This window comes from Amblyraja radiata, chromosome 4 (assembly GCF_010909765.2).
Source record: "Amblyraja radiata isolate CabotCenter1 chromosome 4, sAmbRad1.1.pri, whole genome shotgun sequence".
In the NCBI taxonomy this organism is placed as follows: domain Eukaryota; kingdom Metazoa; phylum Chordata; class Chondrichthyes; order Rajiformes; family Rajidae; genus Amblyraja; species Amblyraja radiata.
In genome coordinates this window covers 84,190,906-84,208,592 of record NC_045959.1, presented here as the reverse complement: position 1 = coordinate 84,208,592, position 17,687 = coordinate 84,190,906, and the positions used below count along the sequence as shown (strand labels likewise).

Here is a 17,687-nt window from a genome sequence, read left to right as displayed (position 1 = left end):
GAAATTACTCTTACTGATGTATTTGCAGGAATCTGCAAGTTACTGCTTTTTATTTTATTTTATGGGATGGGAACTGGAAATTAATTTATTTTATATTTTATGATTAAATAGCAAAATCCTCCTGATAGTTTGTGTAATATTCCAAGTTTAACAAAATTACAGTAATACTAGCGATAATCTCTGGGCTACAGTGCATGGAGTTAAATCAGAAACAGTAACTTAAAGAAGCAATTTATCAAATAAGGTGTTGGCTGGAGTTCAAAATTGAAAAACAAATAAGAAGATAAAAAAAATGAACTGATATCGCCATCATTAATGCCTGTACTAAAAGCCACATCTGAATATTACTATCTTTAAAAAAGAACCTAGAGACTAAATTCAATCATTTTATAATGCCTCAGCCCCACATTAAATGAAGATTAACAACAAAGTAATCTATTGATATCACAATTTCTAACCTATGTTGTTATATCACCCATTTAAATTATAATTTAAACCTAATACTTTAAAATAGAATACAAAAAATACAACCACACCCCTATCTTAGCAACAATGTACTATGTTTTGGTTGCACTAGGTACTTTTATGGCCTTTTTACCTAATAGTACGAATAGTTTATTGTATTATTTGGGTGGCACGGTTGCGCAGCCATACAGTTGCTGCCTTGTTGCAGAGTTGCAAAGACCCGGGTTCGATCCTGACTACGGGTGCTGTCTGTACGGAGTATGTATGTTCTCCCCGTGACCCGCATGGGTTTTCTCTGAGATCTTTGGTTTCCTCCCACACTTAAAGATGTACAGGTTTGTAGGTTAATTGGCCTGGTATAAATGCAAACTGTCCCTACTGTGTGTAGGATAGTGTTCGAGTGCGGGTATCGCTGATCAGTGCAGACATAGAAACATAGAAACATAGAAATTAGGTGCAGGAGTAGGCCATTCGGCCCTTCGAGCCTGCACCGCCATTCAATATGATCATGGCTGATCATCCAACTCAGTATCCCGTACCTGCCTTCTCTCCATACCCTCTGATCCCCTTAGCCACAAGGGCCACATCTAACTCCCTCTTAAATATAGCCAATGAACTGGCCTCGACTACCCTCTGTGGCAGAGAGTTCCAGAGATTCACCACTCTCTGTGTGAAAAAAGTTCTTCTCATCTCAGTTTTAAAGGATTTCCCCCTTATCCTTAAGCTGTGACCCCTTGTCCTGGACTTCCCCAACATCGGGAGCAATCTTCCTGCATCTAGCCTGTCCAACCCCTTAAGAATTTTATAAGTTTCTATAAGATCCTCTCTCAATCTCCTAAATTCTAGAGAGTATAAACCAAGTCTATCCAGTCTTTCTTCATAATACAGTCCTGACATCCCAGGAATCAGTCTGGTGAACCTTCTCTGCACTCCCTCTATGGCAATAATGTCCTTCCTCAGATTTGGAGACCAAAACTGTACGCAATACTCCAGGTGTGGTCTCACCAAGACCCTGTACAACTGCAGTAGAACCTCCCTGCTCCTATACTCAAATCCTTTTGCTATGAAAGCTAACATACCATTCGCTTTCTTCACTGCCTGCTGCACCTGCATGCCTACTTTCAATGACTGGTGTACCATGACACCCAGGTCTCGCTGCATCTCCCCTTTTCCTAGTCGGCCACCATTTAGATAATAGTCTGCTTTCCTGTTTTTGCCACCAAAATGGATAACCTCACATTTATCCACATTATACTGCATCTGCCAAACATTTGCCCACTCACCCAGCCTATCCAAGTCACCTTGCAGTCTCCTAGCATCCTCCTCACAGCTAACACTGCCCCACAGCTTAGTGTCATCCGCAAACTTGGAGATATTGCCTTCAATTCCATCATCCAGATCATTAATATATATTGTAAATAGCTGGGGTCCCAGCAATGAGCCTTGCGGTACCCCACTAGTCACTGCCTGCCATTGTGAAAAGGACCCGTTTACTCCTACTCTTTGCTTCCTGTTTGCCAGCCAGTTCTCTATCCACATCAATACTGAACCCCCAATGCCGTGTGCTTTAAGTTTGTATACTAATCTCTTATGTGGGACCTTGTCGAAAGCCTTCTGGAAGTCCAGATACACCACATCCACTGGTTCTCCCCTAACCACGCTACTAGTTACATCCTCGAAAAATTCTATAAGATTTTGTAAATCCATGCTGACTTTGTCCAATGATTTCACCACTTTCCAAATGTGCTGCTATCCCATCTTTAATAACTGACTCTAACAGTTTCCCCACTACCGATGTTAGACTAACTGGTCTGTAATTCCCCGTTTTCTCTCTCCCTCCCTTCTTAAAAAGTGGGGTTACGTTTGCTACCCGCCAATCCTCAGGAACTACTCCAGAATCTAAAGAGTTTTGAAAGATTATTACTAATGCATCCACTATTTCTGGAGCTACTTCTTTAAGTACTCTGGGATGCAGCATATCTGGCCCTGGGGATTTATCGGCCTTTAATCCATTCAATTTACCCAACACCACTTACCGGCTAACCTGGATTTCACTCAATTCCTCCAACTCCTTTGACCCGCGGTCCCCTGCTATTTCCGGCAGATTATTTATGTCTTCCTTAGTGAAGACGGAACCAAAGTAGTTATTCAATTGGTCCGCCATATCCTTGTTCCCCATGATCAACTCACCTGTTTCTGACTGCAAGGGACCTACATTTGTTTTAACTAATCTTTTTCTTTTCACATATCTATAAAAACTTTTGCAGTCAGTTTCTAACGTGGCGCTCGTTCTCTGCACTTGCAGGCAAAGATACGAATCGCGAAGCCGGTTCCGAAGATGGCGCTAAAAATTACCCATGATCTACTACGGTTTTTTCGTCGAGTGGACCATCTTGCTCCGCTCTATGATCTTTGGTGTAAACTACCCAAGCAAAATATGAGGTGCTGCTCCTCCAATTTGCGGTGGGAAAATTACATTGACAACTGCATTGGTGCTACCTCCTGCACCCATGCAGAACTTACTGATTTCATCCATTTCACCACTAACTTCCATCCGGCACTCAAATTCACCTGGACCATTTCTGACATCTCCCTACCGTTTCTAGACCTCACTATCTCCATCGCAGGTAACAGACTACTGACCGACATCTACTACAAACCCACTGACTCCCATGGCTATCTGGACTACACCTCTTCCCACCTTGCTTCCTGTAAGGACTCTATCCCCTACTCCCAATTTCTCCGTTTACGCCGCATCTGCACCCAGGATGAGATGTTCCAAACCAGGGCATCGGAGATGTCCTCATTCTTTAGGGAACGGGGGTTTCCCTCTTCGACTCTCCTTTATATCCCGTAGCTCTGCTCTCACTCCCCATTCCACCACTCGTAACAAGGACAGAGTCCCCCTTGTCCTCACCTTCCACCCTACCAGCTGTCACATACAACAGATAATCTTCCGACATTTTCACCACCTCCAACGGGATCCCACCACTGGCCACATCTTCCTATCTCCTCCCCTTTCAGCTTTCCGCAGAGACCACTCCCTCCGTAACTCCCTGGTTAATTCGTCCTTTCCCACCCAAACCATTCCCTTTCCTGGTATTTTCCCTTGCAACCGCAAGAAATGCTACACTTGTCGCTTTACCTCCCTCCTCAACCAAGGACCCAAGCAGTCTTTCCAGGTGAGACAGAGGTTCACCTGCACCTCCTCCAACCTCATCTATTGCATCCGCTGTTCTAGGTGGCAAATGCTCTACATCGATGAGACCAAGTGTAGGCTTGGCAATCGCTTCGCCCAACACCTCCGCTCAGTTCACATTAACCAACCTGATCTCCCGGTGGCTCAGCACTTCAACACCCCCTCCCATTCCGAATCCGACCTTTCTGTCCTGGGCCTCCTCCATGGCCAGAGTGAGTCCCACCACAAATTGGAGGAGCAGCACCTCATATTTTGCTTGGGTAGTTTACACCGCAGTGGTATGAACATTGACTTCTCCAATTTCAGGTAGTCCTTGCTTTCACCCTCCTTCCCCTCCCCTTCCCAGCTCCCCACAGCCCACTGTCTCCACCTCTTCCTTTCTTTTTCCCGCCCCCCCCACCCCCACATCAGTCTGAAGAAGGGTCTCGACCCAACACGTCACTTATTCCTTCGCTCCATAGATGCTGCTTCACCCGCAACATACGAGGAATTTCATTTGCCAAGTCAGTCATATAAATAAAAAGCAACGGAACATACAAAACACATTTTAACATAAACACCCATCACAGTGACTCGTCTACATTCCTCACTGTGATGGAAGTCGAAAAAAAAGTTCAATCTCTTCCCTTAGGTCTCCCGCGGTCGGGGGCCTCGAGCCCTCCGTTGACGCGATGATCTTGACTCCCGTAACCGGCATCGGGCCCTCCGCGACAAGATGATCAGCTCCTGCATCGGGGGGATGTCAGCTCCCCGTGCCGGACAATCGAACCTTGCGTCGTGGCTGGTGGAACCTTCCGCGACATTGGAGCTCCCAATATCCACGGCCTCTCCCGAGACTGCGAGCTCGAACTGGTAAAGTCCACAGGCCGCGGTTGAAGCGATCCCAGGCAAGGGATCGGCTCCGATGTAGCCCCCATGGTGGCGGCTCAAAGTCAGTCCAAGGAGGCCTCCAGCTCCATCGTTGGTAGGCCGCAGAGCGACCAGAGAATGCGATCCGAAAATTAATTCCATCTCCGGCAAGGTAAGAAACTGAAAAACTCCCCCTCCGCCTCCCACTGCCCCCACATAAAACAAACCGGAGAACATTTACATAGACTTAACGCACACTAAAAATAAAAAAAATGACGAAAAATCAAAGAGACTGTTGGCAGGGCTGCCAATCGTTCGGCGCCCCTAGTGGAAAGGGCTGAAGTAACTCAGCAGGTCAGGCAGCATCTCTAGAGAACATCTATATGTGACGTTTTGGGTCGTAAACATCTTCTGACCACAGTCTGAAATGTCACCTATTCACGTTCTCCAGAAATGCTGAATGACCCACTGAGTTACTCCAGCATTTTTTAAACTTTTTTACGGAATTCAATATCGAATCCAGAGATCTGCAGTGTGCCCAGAAAATAGATTAGGTGCTGTTCCTCAATCATGCATTAGGTCTCATTGTAATAGTAGGGGAGGTCACAAACTGATAAACATGTAATTTAGTCTTAGTTTTATAATGAAAATCACTTATTTGTTATTGCTTGATATCCAAATCAAGAGTGAATTGTGTTTTCACCATACCTTGTCAGTACTTTGTCATTTCTTGAATATCCTGGTCAGGAATTAATCAGATATATTGGAACAGGACAAATCTCATATCTTTTTTTATGGAAAAAGTCCAATGTGTCTTTATTTCTTGTTCTTGTTTAGAAATTAGTAGTGAGCAAAAGTGTTCAAATCATTTATTGATTACAATAACACTAGCTTGTTATTAGTTTTTTAGCTTAAAACTTTTAGCAAAACAGTAGATCCAAGACATTTCAGAGGAGATTTATTAAACAAAATTTGATAATGATTTACATCAAGTGATATTAGAACAGATGATTTAATTGAAAGGTCAAAAAGTTAAGTAAAGGAATCTCTTCAAGGAGTTATGAGAACAGGGACATGATCATTACATCATCTTCGTTAGCTATGAGCATCCACGTTGCAATGTGCAGTGCCTTCCTGCTTTAATCATTTTGCCTAGTACATGTTACATGCACTGTGAACATCATTACATTTTGGTTATTAAAATGGAGCCTCATAAAACAAATTAAGAATAACTAGAACAGCCAACATGCACAGATAACATAGCAAATTACAATACTTCACTTTTTATTTTATCACCGTTGAATACAATAGTATATCATAATAATATCACTTATGTATTGCACTTGATGATTTTATAACAAAATTGTCAATGTTTAAAATAAAGCTATAAGGTTTTGCTTAATTTTAAATTTACACGTCAAGTTCTGCCCAGTAGTCTCAAATTGCTTTGTACTGATCCGAGTCATAAATGTAATGTGCATTTTAATAAAAGCTACAAGTTTTCAATGTATTCCTTGACTCCTTTAACGATGGATTATTTGTATTTGTTTTAATTTTATGAATAATCGGTGGTATCAGGGAACTTGTTGTTGCATTCCACCCAATGCGAGTTCACTGTAGCTAATTAATGAAGAAAATAAAGATAGAAGGCTAAACATTAATTTTGTGAAGAGACCCACTGAAGAAAAAAATTTGGCCAAACTATACCTTACATTTAAGTGAAATTAATAACATAAATCACCAGGTCCCGTCTAGCAGATGGCACAATATTCTACTTAGTTTGTGAGCTTATAGATAAAGTAAAGAATACTTGCAGAAGCTATAATCAGCAGTTTGCTTGCACAGAAATTAACTGAACCATTCACGTTACATAAATCAGTATCACAACATTCAGTCCCACTAGCGACGAACAAGATGTTGATGCTTCCAGTACACAGTGCACTTTCAATGCAGCCTTTGTTCAGTATAGTTGATGATTTTCCAACTAGAATGGGCCAAGAGGAGATAATAAAGTCTTGAATCAGTAAAAGGTAATATTTTAATCAAAGGTGTGCTTTAAATAAAAGTTGTTTATTCTGCAGTTGGGATTTCCAAAGCTAGATAAATAGAGCTTCTGGAAATTGATTTGCATTTACAGCTCCGATAGATCTTAATCTTATCATTGAATATTTTGCACGCGAATGGACATAGAAATTGAAATAAATCAAACTGCTTGCACGCATTATCTAACAGCTAACTGACAGGCATATTCACCATGATTTAGTCAGATGAGACAAAGTGCTGGAGTAACTCAATGACCATTGAGACCTGCTGAGTTACTCCAGCACTTTGTGTCCTTTTTGTTTAAACCAGCATCTGCAGTTCCTTGTTTCTACATACAGATTTCGTCTGAGGTTGGGCATTATTGACAGAAATGAAAATAAATTTCTTGACACAGAGGATTACAAATTTTCAGAATTCTCCTCCGCAGATTGTTGTGGATTCTCAGTCACTGAATATGCCCAATACTGAACTCTAATAATTTTGGACATTTGGGGAAATCAAGGGAACTAACAAATCATGAAAAAATCAACAAAGTGCAGGATCCAACAAGATGTTTTGAGCAGTGGAGCAGCTTAAGAAAGTGCATAATTTAGATCTGCTTATATTCTTAGAAGCATGGGAGCAAAACCTTTGCTCAGTCCGCCTGGATCTACTTGATCTTCCGGTTGCTAAACACTTTAATTCTCCTTCCCATTTCCACACAGACCTTTCTGTCCTAGGTCTCCTCCATTGTCATAGTGAGGCTAAACGCAAATTAAAGGAAGAGCATGTCATATTTCTCTTGGTAATTACGATGATTTCTCTAACCAGGTAGCCCCGGCATTCTCCTCTCTATCCCTCCCCCACCCAAGTCACACTAGCTTCTCGTTTTCACCCAACAAACAGCTACCAACTGCTTATTTCTTTTATCGTCATTACATTTTTGCATATCTTTCATTCATTGTTCTTTATCTCTCTACATCATAGTCTATATCTCTCGTTTCCCTTATCCCTAACCAGTCTGAAGAAGGGTCTCGACCTTGAAACGTCACCCATTCCTTCTCTCCAGAGATGTTGCCTGTCCTGCTGAGTTACTCCAGCTTTTTGTGTCTATCTTCATCAATTCACCTTTGTTTTAGGTTAAAAAGATGAAGAAGGGATGGAAAAATATATATTTTTAAATTCATTGATATAATTAGATACTGTTGCTTAGAATTTTTTAACTTAGTACTTTGCACTGATATGAATCTGCTTGACATTCTTTGAGCACTCATTCATACCAAATTACATAGCTCCACAAAAAGCTAGGACTCTATTGCATGATTAATCTGTGTTCTTGATTGTAATTCATTTTGGGGATTTAAGTTTCTGTTCGACACTAAGTTTGCTCTTCATTAGCTGGCTGCATCGTTTGTGGCTATTATTTTGTGTGTTTATCTCCAGTTAAAGGGTCTGTCCCACTTTCCCAAGTTACTCATGAATTCTCCCGAGTTTTCCTCTTGCTTCAAACTCAGAGAATGTCCGTAGCGAGTCTGTAGGAGTCCGTAGTGAGGCCGTAGGTGTCCGTAGATATTTCGTAACGGCTCGTAATGTCAGCCGTAGGTACTCGGGGCATCAGGTAAGTCGGGACTTTTTTTCAGCATGTTGAAAAATGTCCACGAGTTTAAAAAAATAGCTGGCTATTACCATAATTCTCCGAGTTTGAATCAAGGGGAAAACTCGGGAGAATTTGTGAGTAACTCGGGAAAGTGGGACAAGGGCTTAAAGCCAGCGAGCCTTGCTCAGAGTGAAGCAACAAGGAACTGCAGATGCTGGTTACCAAGGAAAGACACAAAATGCTGGAGTAACTCAGCAGATCTGGCAGTACCCCTGGAGAACATGGATAGGTGAAGTTGCAGGTCGAGACCCTTCTGCAGACTCAGTTACTGAGTTACTCCAGCATTTTGTATCTTTCCTTGCTTCGAGTGAGCCTGTGCCCCTTTAAAAGGCAAATTTCTGGAGATGGTACTGGAGGGTTTTTACAATGAAGTTGACTCTGAAACATGCAGGCATTAAATCAGTCACGCTCATGGACATCATGCCTGGGCTTCTAGTGGCCCACCATGGTAAGAGTGCTGATGCCTTCATCCACATGAGTTTTAACTCAATTGATAAGTTCTCTGTAGACATCATCTTGGTGCTCTATGGGCAATTGTAGTGCACAAAAGCCATCGCTAATTATCAAATTCCTCATAAAAGGGATTAAGGATTAAAGCCAGCAGCTGTGAAGTTGAAGGGAATATGACTCAAAATATTTTGCTGTGGGGTTTTTTCCCCCCTTCTTCCCATCTTTTGACAGTCCCTGGATATTTGGTATACACACCCATGTGCTAGTTAAAAAGCAGTCTGAACAAACTAGATATCCGTTTGTACAATAATGGTATAACAAAGCGTAGATTTTAAATGGCATCTTTAATAATACCTTTGTTAGATAGTAAAGAATGTAAACTTACATAGGCTTACTGCGACCTTGGCTACGGAGCATTTGGCTGTGGTACTCGTGCAAGTTGTAGGTGCATTTGCATTGCAGTCTGCATTGTTTGTTGCATCCAAGCAGGTGTAGCATTTTAAGCTGGTAACTGCAAATGGAGTAAATATGGACAATTTTATCACTTTGTTTACTCTGTCTCTCAAAAAGACTTCTTTCTTTAAAAAAATCACTAAGTGCTGGAATAACTCATCGGGTCAGGCAGCATCTCTGCAGACCATAGGTGACGTATCAGATTGGGGTCCTTCTTCAGATTGATTATAGTGGGGGAAGAAAGCTAGAAGAGAGGGGAGGGCAGGGCAAAGTCTGGCAAGTAATAGGTGGATATATGTGAGGGGGTTTTGATTGGCAGATGGGTGCACAAAGGCGAGAGGTGTGAAGAAGCCAAAAGGCTGTGAGATTAGGAGAGAAGCGTGTAGGAATGAACTGCAGATGCTGGTTTACACCAAAGATAGACACAAAATGTTGGAGCAACTCAGCAGGACAGGCAGCATCTCTGGAGAGAAGGAATGGGTGACGTTTCAGGTTGAGACCCTTCTTCAGACTGAGAGTCAGGGGAGAGGGAAACTAGAGATATGGAAGAGTACAATGTGAAAATGCCAGATCAAAGCAGATGATGATCAAGGAAATGTAGAATGGTTCATTGTTGGCTGAGGCGAAGGTGACAACGAGGCATACTAACAGTAAAATTAATCAGTGGGACAGCGAAACTAGTCTGAGAACTAGGGTGGGGGAGGGAAGAGAGAGGGGGAAAGCAAGGGTTACTTGATGTTAGAGAAATCAAAATTAATACTGCTGGGTTGTAAGCTGCCCAAGCGAAATATGAGGACGGTGCTGATGCTCCAATTTGCATTGGGCCTCACTCTGACAGTGGAGACCCAGGACAGAAAGGTCAGTGTGGGAATGAGAGGGGGAGTGGAACCACATAAAGGATTGATGAAGAGCAGATGGAACCAGATGGGGAGGAGATAGTAGACATAGTAGGTAAAGTGTGTGGGCTGATAGCCAGATGGAAACAGGTGGGGGAGTGGAATGAAATAGGGTGCTAGTGTGCAGCTGGCAAAAGGGTTAGGGGGGATATAAGACAGCGCTAAACAGCGTGGAATGACCAAAACAACCCATTCAATTCAAACAAGGATTCACATGCACATCCTCCAACTACATCAAGAACATTCAGTGCTAGGTGTTGAGTACTCAAGTGTTCGTGATGTTAGATATGTGCTGGGGAGCTGTGGTTACATTGAAGGATTGAGATTCAAGTTGATTAGGAAAATAATCAGGGTGGCACAAGATAAATCCTATTCAGGCAACAAGTGATCATGAACTAGACTTAATTTCTCAAAAGATTTAAGGAAACAGATTCAATCATTGTTTTCAAAATGAATTTAAAAAGTATTTGAGGAAGATAAAAATTGCCCTGGCTTAGAGCTGGGGTTTGGCTCCTCTGAATGGCTGAAGTGCAATCAACTTTCTTTTGTACTGTAATGATTCTATAATTTATCCATTTATAAGTCATATTTCTTTAAAGTTATATTTTAAAAGTATAAAAATTATTTTACTTTTCAAGCGAAGCACAGTTGAAGATTAAAAATCTGTCAAATCAGTATCCAGTACAACGTACACTTTACAGCATCCACTGTCCATTCTTAGAGTAACATATTCTTTACCCAATAAGCTTAAAATTGCTCCACTTATATATATATAAAACAACCTATGTTTTATTGTTCCTATATTTTTCATAATGTTGGTTCTTAAAATTAGATTAGCCTCCTGCAGAAAATATTAGTGGAACAGGAAACATTAGAACAAGCCATTTGGACCATTTTTAGTGAAAAGAAGCAGGGAAAATTGACTGTACATTGAGACTGAATTTGTTTAGTTTTAGTTTAGTTTAGTTTAGAGATACAGCACGGAAACAGGCCCTTCGGCCCACCAAGTCCGCACCCGGTTCACATCAGTTTTACTTATCCCACTGTCTTATCCACTCTCTGCATATTAGAGGCAATTTTACAATTAACCTACAAACCTGCATGCCTTTGGGATGTGGGAGGAAACTGGAGCACCAGGAGGAAAGCCACGCAGTCACTGATAGAATGTGTAAACTACTCAGAGACAGCACCCGAGGTCACGAATGAACCGGGGTCTCTGGTGCTGTGAAACAGCAGATCTCTAGGCGGAGTCACTGCACCACCAAGAAGTTAGCCCACACATAATTCCCTGTTTGGAAGATCAATAGAAACCCTGGAAAAATAATACATAATGCTCAGTTAGCTAAAGTTAGAACAAAATATTTGGACTACACCAAGTGAAATTCAATCTCATAATCTTGAGTAGATCAGATCACTGGGTTTTAAATTGATGGGATATATTTTTGCTCCAATTTTGGGCAATGAAGACATGGGAGCTAATACCAGTGTCTCAACCTCATAGACACATCTATTTATTTTGAATATAAGTGTATTGAATAAATTAAATCTAATAATTCTGGTTTTATTTCAAAAAGCCCCAGAGTTCCATCTGTCTTAAATCCAGAGGCGAAATAATGTTTAATTGTAAATGTTAAATCTTTGTATAAGTGTTTGACATGTATAATGAAACCTCTTGGATATATACTGTGCATTCAGAAAGTATTCAGACCCCTTCACTTTTTCCACATATTGTTACGTTACAGCCGTATTTTAAAATGGATTAAATTCATTCAATCTACACACAAAACCCCAGAATGAAGAAGCGAAAACAGGTGTTTGGAAATTTTTGTAAAATAATTAAAAAGAAATAACTGAAATATCACATTTACATAAGTATTCAGACCCGTTGCTCTGACACTCAAAATTGAGCTTAGGTTCATCATGTTTCCATTGATTATCCTTGAGACGTTTCTGCAACTTGATTGGAGTCCACCAGTGGTACTTAAATTGATTGGATATGATTTGGAAAGGCACACACATGTCTATATAAGGTCACACAGTTGACAGTGCATGTCAGAGCAAAGACCAAGCCATGAAGACGAAGGAATTGTCTGTAGATCTCCGAGACAGGATTGTGTCGAGACACAGATCTGGGGAAGGGTATAAAACAAATTCTGCAGCATTGCAGGTCCTGAACAGCACAGTGGCCTCCGTCATTCTTAAATGGAAGAACTTTGGAAACATTAGGACTCTTCGTAGAGCTGGCCACCCGGCCAAACTGAGCAATCGGGGGAGAAGGGCCTTGGTCAGGGAGGTGACCAAGAACCTGATGGTCACTCTGACAGAGCTCCAGAGTTCCTCTGTGGAGATGGGAGAAATTTCCAGAAGGACATCTATATCTGCAGCACTCCACTAATCAAGCCTTTGTGGTAGAGTGGCCAGACGGAAGCCACTCCTCAGTAGAAGGCACATGACAGCCCGCTTGGAGTTTGCCAAAAGGCATGCGAAACAAGATTCCCTGGTTTGATAAAACCAAGATTGAACTCTTTGGCCTGAATGCCAAGTGTCACATCTGGAGGAAACTAGGCACTGCTCATCACCTGGTCAATACCATACCTATGGTGAAGCATGGTGTTGTGGGGATGTTTTTCAGCGGCAAGAACTGGGAGATTAGTCAGGATCAAGGGAAAGAGGAATGGAGCAAAGTACAGAGAGATCCTTGATGAAAACGTGCTCCAGAGCGTTCTGTACCTTAGACTGGGGTGGAGATTCACCTTCCAACAGGACAACGACCCAAAGCACACAGCCAAGACAACGCAGGAGTGGCTTCGTGACAAGTCTGTGAATGTCCTTGAGTGGCCCAGCCAGAGCCCGGACTTGAACCCGATCGAACATCTCTGGAGGGACCTGAAAATAGCTGTGCATCGATGCTCCCCATCCAACCTGACAGAGCTTGAGAGGATCTGCAGATAAGAATGGGAGAAATTACCCAAATACAGGTGTGCCTAGCTTGTAGCATCATACCCAAGAAATTTGAGGCTGCAATCACTGCCAAAGGTGCCTCAACAAAGTACTGAGTAAATGGTTTGAATACTTATGTAAATGTGATATTTCAGTTATTTCTAGTTAATTACTTTGCAAAAATTTCTATACACCTGTTTTCACTTTTTTATTATGGGGTATTATGTGTAGATTGATGATAAATAAAAAGAATTGAATCAATTTTAGAATAAGGCTGTAACGTAACAAAATGTGAAAAAAATGAAGGGGTCTGAATACTTTCTCACTGCACTGTAAATGGAGACTCGGAACTTGGTAATTTTTCAACACTTTGGAGAGTTAGAGTGTCATTCTTGGAATCGTTGTACTCCAAATTGAATGCATTATTCTCACAATGAGATAAATGAATGAATGAAGGTCCCCCCAGAGATGAAAGTAAACTCCTTTGAAGGAAATCAGGGAATGCTTGAAGTAATGATAAAAACACAATATTGATTTTTAAAATTGTTATCAAACTATGTTATTAGAAGGGAAGCTCATCAGTTTTGGCTAAAAGTGGGTAATTTTGAAAAGTGGTGGGCAATTGTTTGCAAAGAAACCTTAACAGACTAATAGACATCAAACTTTTAGATTCCTTGGGAGCCAATCAGGTGGGATTTCTAAAGCTAAACTTGTTTTAATTTGTATCTTAAAGGAAAACCATGGCTATGAATCGACTCACTATCAAGCTGTGGAACACATGGTAAATATGATTTTACTTGAGAGTATTTAATCATTGAATTGAGAAGCTGGAAGGGTAGTATTGAAATACAATCTTTCCCCCTCGACCTTACCCCACTTCTATGTCCAGATGATATAATAGGCATCAATACAGTATAATTTGGTAACATTCTCCCAGTAAATATATTATTTATACATTTAACTTCCTCTTTAGATAATTGAGAAAAAGAATTAGGTTTTTAAAGTTTGTCCCAACTAATTTGGAGAAGAGTATCCCTGTTGAGATTACACACATTAATAGTTTTACATCCATGAAAAAGAATACATGGAAAATTATTTCTGGATATACAAACTCATTATGTGAGTTGCCCAAATATAATGCAATCTTGGACGATTGTACCTTCATATTCCGGAATTATATTTTATGAACTACAAAATATTAAATATCATATTAATCAAACATGAAAGGAATGACATTAAATTTAAGTCAAATTTTATATACGCTGCGCTCGGGGACCAGCCCTCCCGTGAGACGCCGCCCCCCCCCCCCCCCCCGGGGTGGGGGACGGGGCCCAACGGGTCCCACTTGGTCTAGTATATTTACATATATATACATATATATATATATATTACCTGTACTTGTGCTGAGATAAATGACAAACAGAAGAAATAGAACAACCTTCATCTTGTCTTACAGTTTTCTGAAGTGCTCCAGCAAGAAAATAATCCACCTTTATAAATGCTAAAAGCATTTGTTTTTAGTAATTGTTGCTACGTGATCGTTGCTATTTATTCTGCATTCAAATGTTAAGCCCTAAATAAACGCTGGAAGAGGATTAATTACATTTATTTTAATGACCAAATAAATTTGACAATGTGAATCTGTTATTTCCTTGATTTTAATTATGTTTGGATTTCATATGTTTGGATTGCATAAGTATTCATTTGTCTCAGTAGTACACCACAGACGCAAGAAGAATTTCACCAATTGATGTGAATGTAATTTTTTTGCATTTTGAAATTGACAAAAAGGAGTCATAGAGTCATGGAGCTATACAGCATGGAATTGGCTCTTTGGCCCAACATAACCATGCTGACAAAGTTGCTTAATGAGAAAGTCCCACTTGCCTGAGTCTCACCCATATCCTTCCAAACCTTTTCTATCCTATCTTAAGTGTCTTTTCAATGTCGTAAAACCAATCTGCTGATCTCACGATTTTTTAAACCTTCATAACTTTTCTCATATTTCACCGATCGGAACATAACGTGGTGGGTTGGAGTAGAGGACAACCATGAGTAAGGTGGCGAAAAAACCCAAGCGATATAGGGTATCGTTTTTGTGCAAATTAATTACAATGCAGACTGGAAGTGGTCAAGATGAGAGTTTTAGTAATAGTATAGATAGAATAAGATTGAATGTAGATGGCATAGTAAGTTTCCAGGTGACACAATAATCTGTGGTACTGTGAAGAAGGTTACCTAAGATTACAATGGGATCTTGATCTATCCTATCTTAAGTGTCTTTTAAATGTCGTAAAACCCACATCTATCCCTTCCTCTGGCAGCTAATTTGATTAATGCATTACCCTCTGATATTTATCTAAATTAAACTCAATCTGCCATTCCTCAGACCATTGGTCCAATTGATCAAGATCCCATTGTAATCGGGTAAGCCTCTCGTGTGACTGGGACCCAACAGGTCCCACTTGGTCTATTAATATAAATAACAATAATATAAGGTGCCACACATGAGGCTGCTAAAGAAGATGAGAGTCCATGGTATCAAAGGGAAGATATTAGAATGGATAGCAGGTTGACTGGATGGCAGAAGGCAGAGAGGTAATAAAGGGGACTTTTTCTGGTTGGCTGCCAGTGACTAGAGGTGTTCCGCAGGGGTCAGTGCTGGGGCCACTGCTATTCATGGTGTATAAAATGATTTGGATGAGAGAATTGAAGACTTTATGCCGAAGTTTGCAGATGATACGAAGATAGGTGGAGGAGCAAGTAATGTTGAGGAAACAGGGACTCAGGAGGACTTGTACATGTTGGGAGAGTGGGCAGAGAAGGGGCAGATGGAATACAGTGTAGCAAAGTGTGGTGACAGGCATTTTGGTAGTAGCAATAAAGGTGTTGACTATTTTCTAAACGGGGAGAGAATTCAGAAATTGGAGGTGTAAAAAGGACTTGTGCGTGCTGTTGTTGGCACTGGGCCTGTACTCACTAGAGTTTAGAAAGATCATTGAAACTTACCGAAAGGTGAAAGGCCTAATTAGAATAAATGTGGAGAGGATGTTTCCAGTAGTGGGAGAGTTTACGACCAGGAACCATAGTCTCAGAATAAAAGGAAGTACCTTTAGAAAGGAGATAAGAAGGAATTTATTTAGTTAGAGGGTGGTAAATCTGTGGAATTCTTTGCCACAGAAGGCTGTAGAGGCCAAGTCAATGGATATGTTTAAGGCGAAGTTGACAGATTCTTGATTAGTACAGGTGTCAGGGGTTAAGATGTGATGGCAGAATGGGGTTGAGAGGGAAAGATAGATCAGCCATGATTGAATGGTGGAGTAGACTTGATATGCCAAATGGCCTAATTGTGCTTCTAGAACTAATGAACTCAATTTTGCTTGGTACCTTTTTACTCTTTATTTTACACTTTAACCATGCTACTTTTATTTTACTTTTACTCTCTTATTTTACTTTTTTTACTCTATTCTTTTTTTCTACTTTTTTACTCATTGTTCAGCATCCGCTTTCGGAAATACCAGTCTCTTTAACCTCTTCTGAAAAGAGTAAATGATTAGTGAAATTGTGTCCAATTGGGGTGGGACAGAGAATACATCCCTGACTATCTGTGAAAAATTCCCCTTCAGTATAAACTTACACTAATGGCTACAAGGGACTCTCTCTACCGACAGACAGGCGCAACTTCATCGTCTCCCCCCTTCCAGAATTTGGACAAACGATCTCGGTGGAACCTCCAAGAAAATGGCAAAATCTCGACCCAAGATAAGACTCAAAGACTCATTACGTTAACCACAAGCATCATGCTTTATTTTACTTGCCACCGTGGAAGAGCGTCTCAATCAAGGATTGAGGTCACTTCCCCCACGATCAACGTAATGTGCGGACATTAATACAGAGAGATAAACAGGTTTATTAACACGGTGCGGGAAGGTTCTAGCAAACTGTTGAGCTAAGCGATTCGTTCTGCAGGGGCATTTGTCGATCACAGCAGTAATAATTTAGTAATGTCTTGCGAAAGACATGTGATTAAGATGAACTTGTGACATGAGATGACAAATGCTAGCTATACGTTTACTGTTGAAGTAAACAAATATGCAGGAAGGAACTGCAGATGCTGGTTTAAACCAAAGATAGACACAAAAAACTGGAGTAACTCAGCGGACAGGCAGCATCTCTGGAGAGAAGGAATGGGTGACGTTTTGGGTTGAGACCCTTCTTCAGACTAGTCAGGGGAAAGAGGAACGAGAGATATAGATGATGATATAGAGATAAAGAACAATGAATGAAAGATGTGCGAAAAAGTAACAATGATAAAGGAAACAGGCCATTGTTAGCTGTTTTTTGGGTGAAAACGAGAAGCTGATTGTGGAAGAAATTAATTTAGAGGGAAATTAAAGGAAAATGAAAAGCGGAAACTTTGCAGGTTTGCTTCAAGAGACTTTATTGCATGATATCATGCAGAGATGGCAGAAGTTAACTGCTCACCAATTCTCCGACTTCACAGCAGAATTAGCCGCCAGTTATACTGTGCAGTAAACAACTTTTGTTTTTAGTTAGATACAACTATACAAAAATATACTATCTATTACATGGGTACCAATTATTTAATTAGTCATAATATGCTTTTTGTTCATGTCAATCTTATTCAACAACAGATGGCTAATACAAGTCAAACATAATACAAGGGGATCTTGACATTCTATCTCACCTTTTAGGCAGCCATTCCTCTGAGCCAATCATAAGCCCCCCATTTACT

At 40.8% G+C, this 17,687-nt stretch overlaps 1 protein-coding gene across 1 annotated transcript; it reads right to left on the bottom strand.

The window, feature by feature from the left end:
- Positions 1–5,868: 5,868 nt before the first annotated feature.
- Positions 5,869–14,403, bottom strand: psca (prostate stem cell antigen). The gene is made up of 3 exons (XM_033018865.1): positions 14,324–14,403; positions 9,028–9,153; positions 5,869–6,497 (listed from the first exon to the last, which is right to left on the bottom strand). Exons 1-3 carry the CDS (start codon positions 14,373–14,375, stop codon positions 6,289–6,291), a joined length of 387 nt encoding a protein of 128 aa, XP_032874756.1. The 5' UTR covers positions 14,376–14,403; the 3' UTR covers positions 5,869–6,288.
- Positions 14,404–17,687: the final 3,284 nt, after the last annotated feature.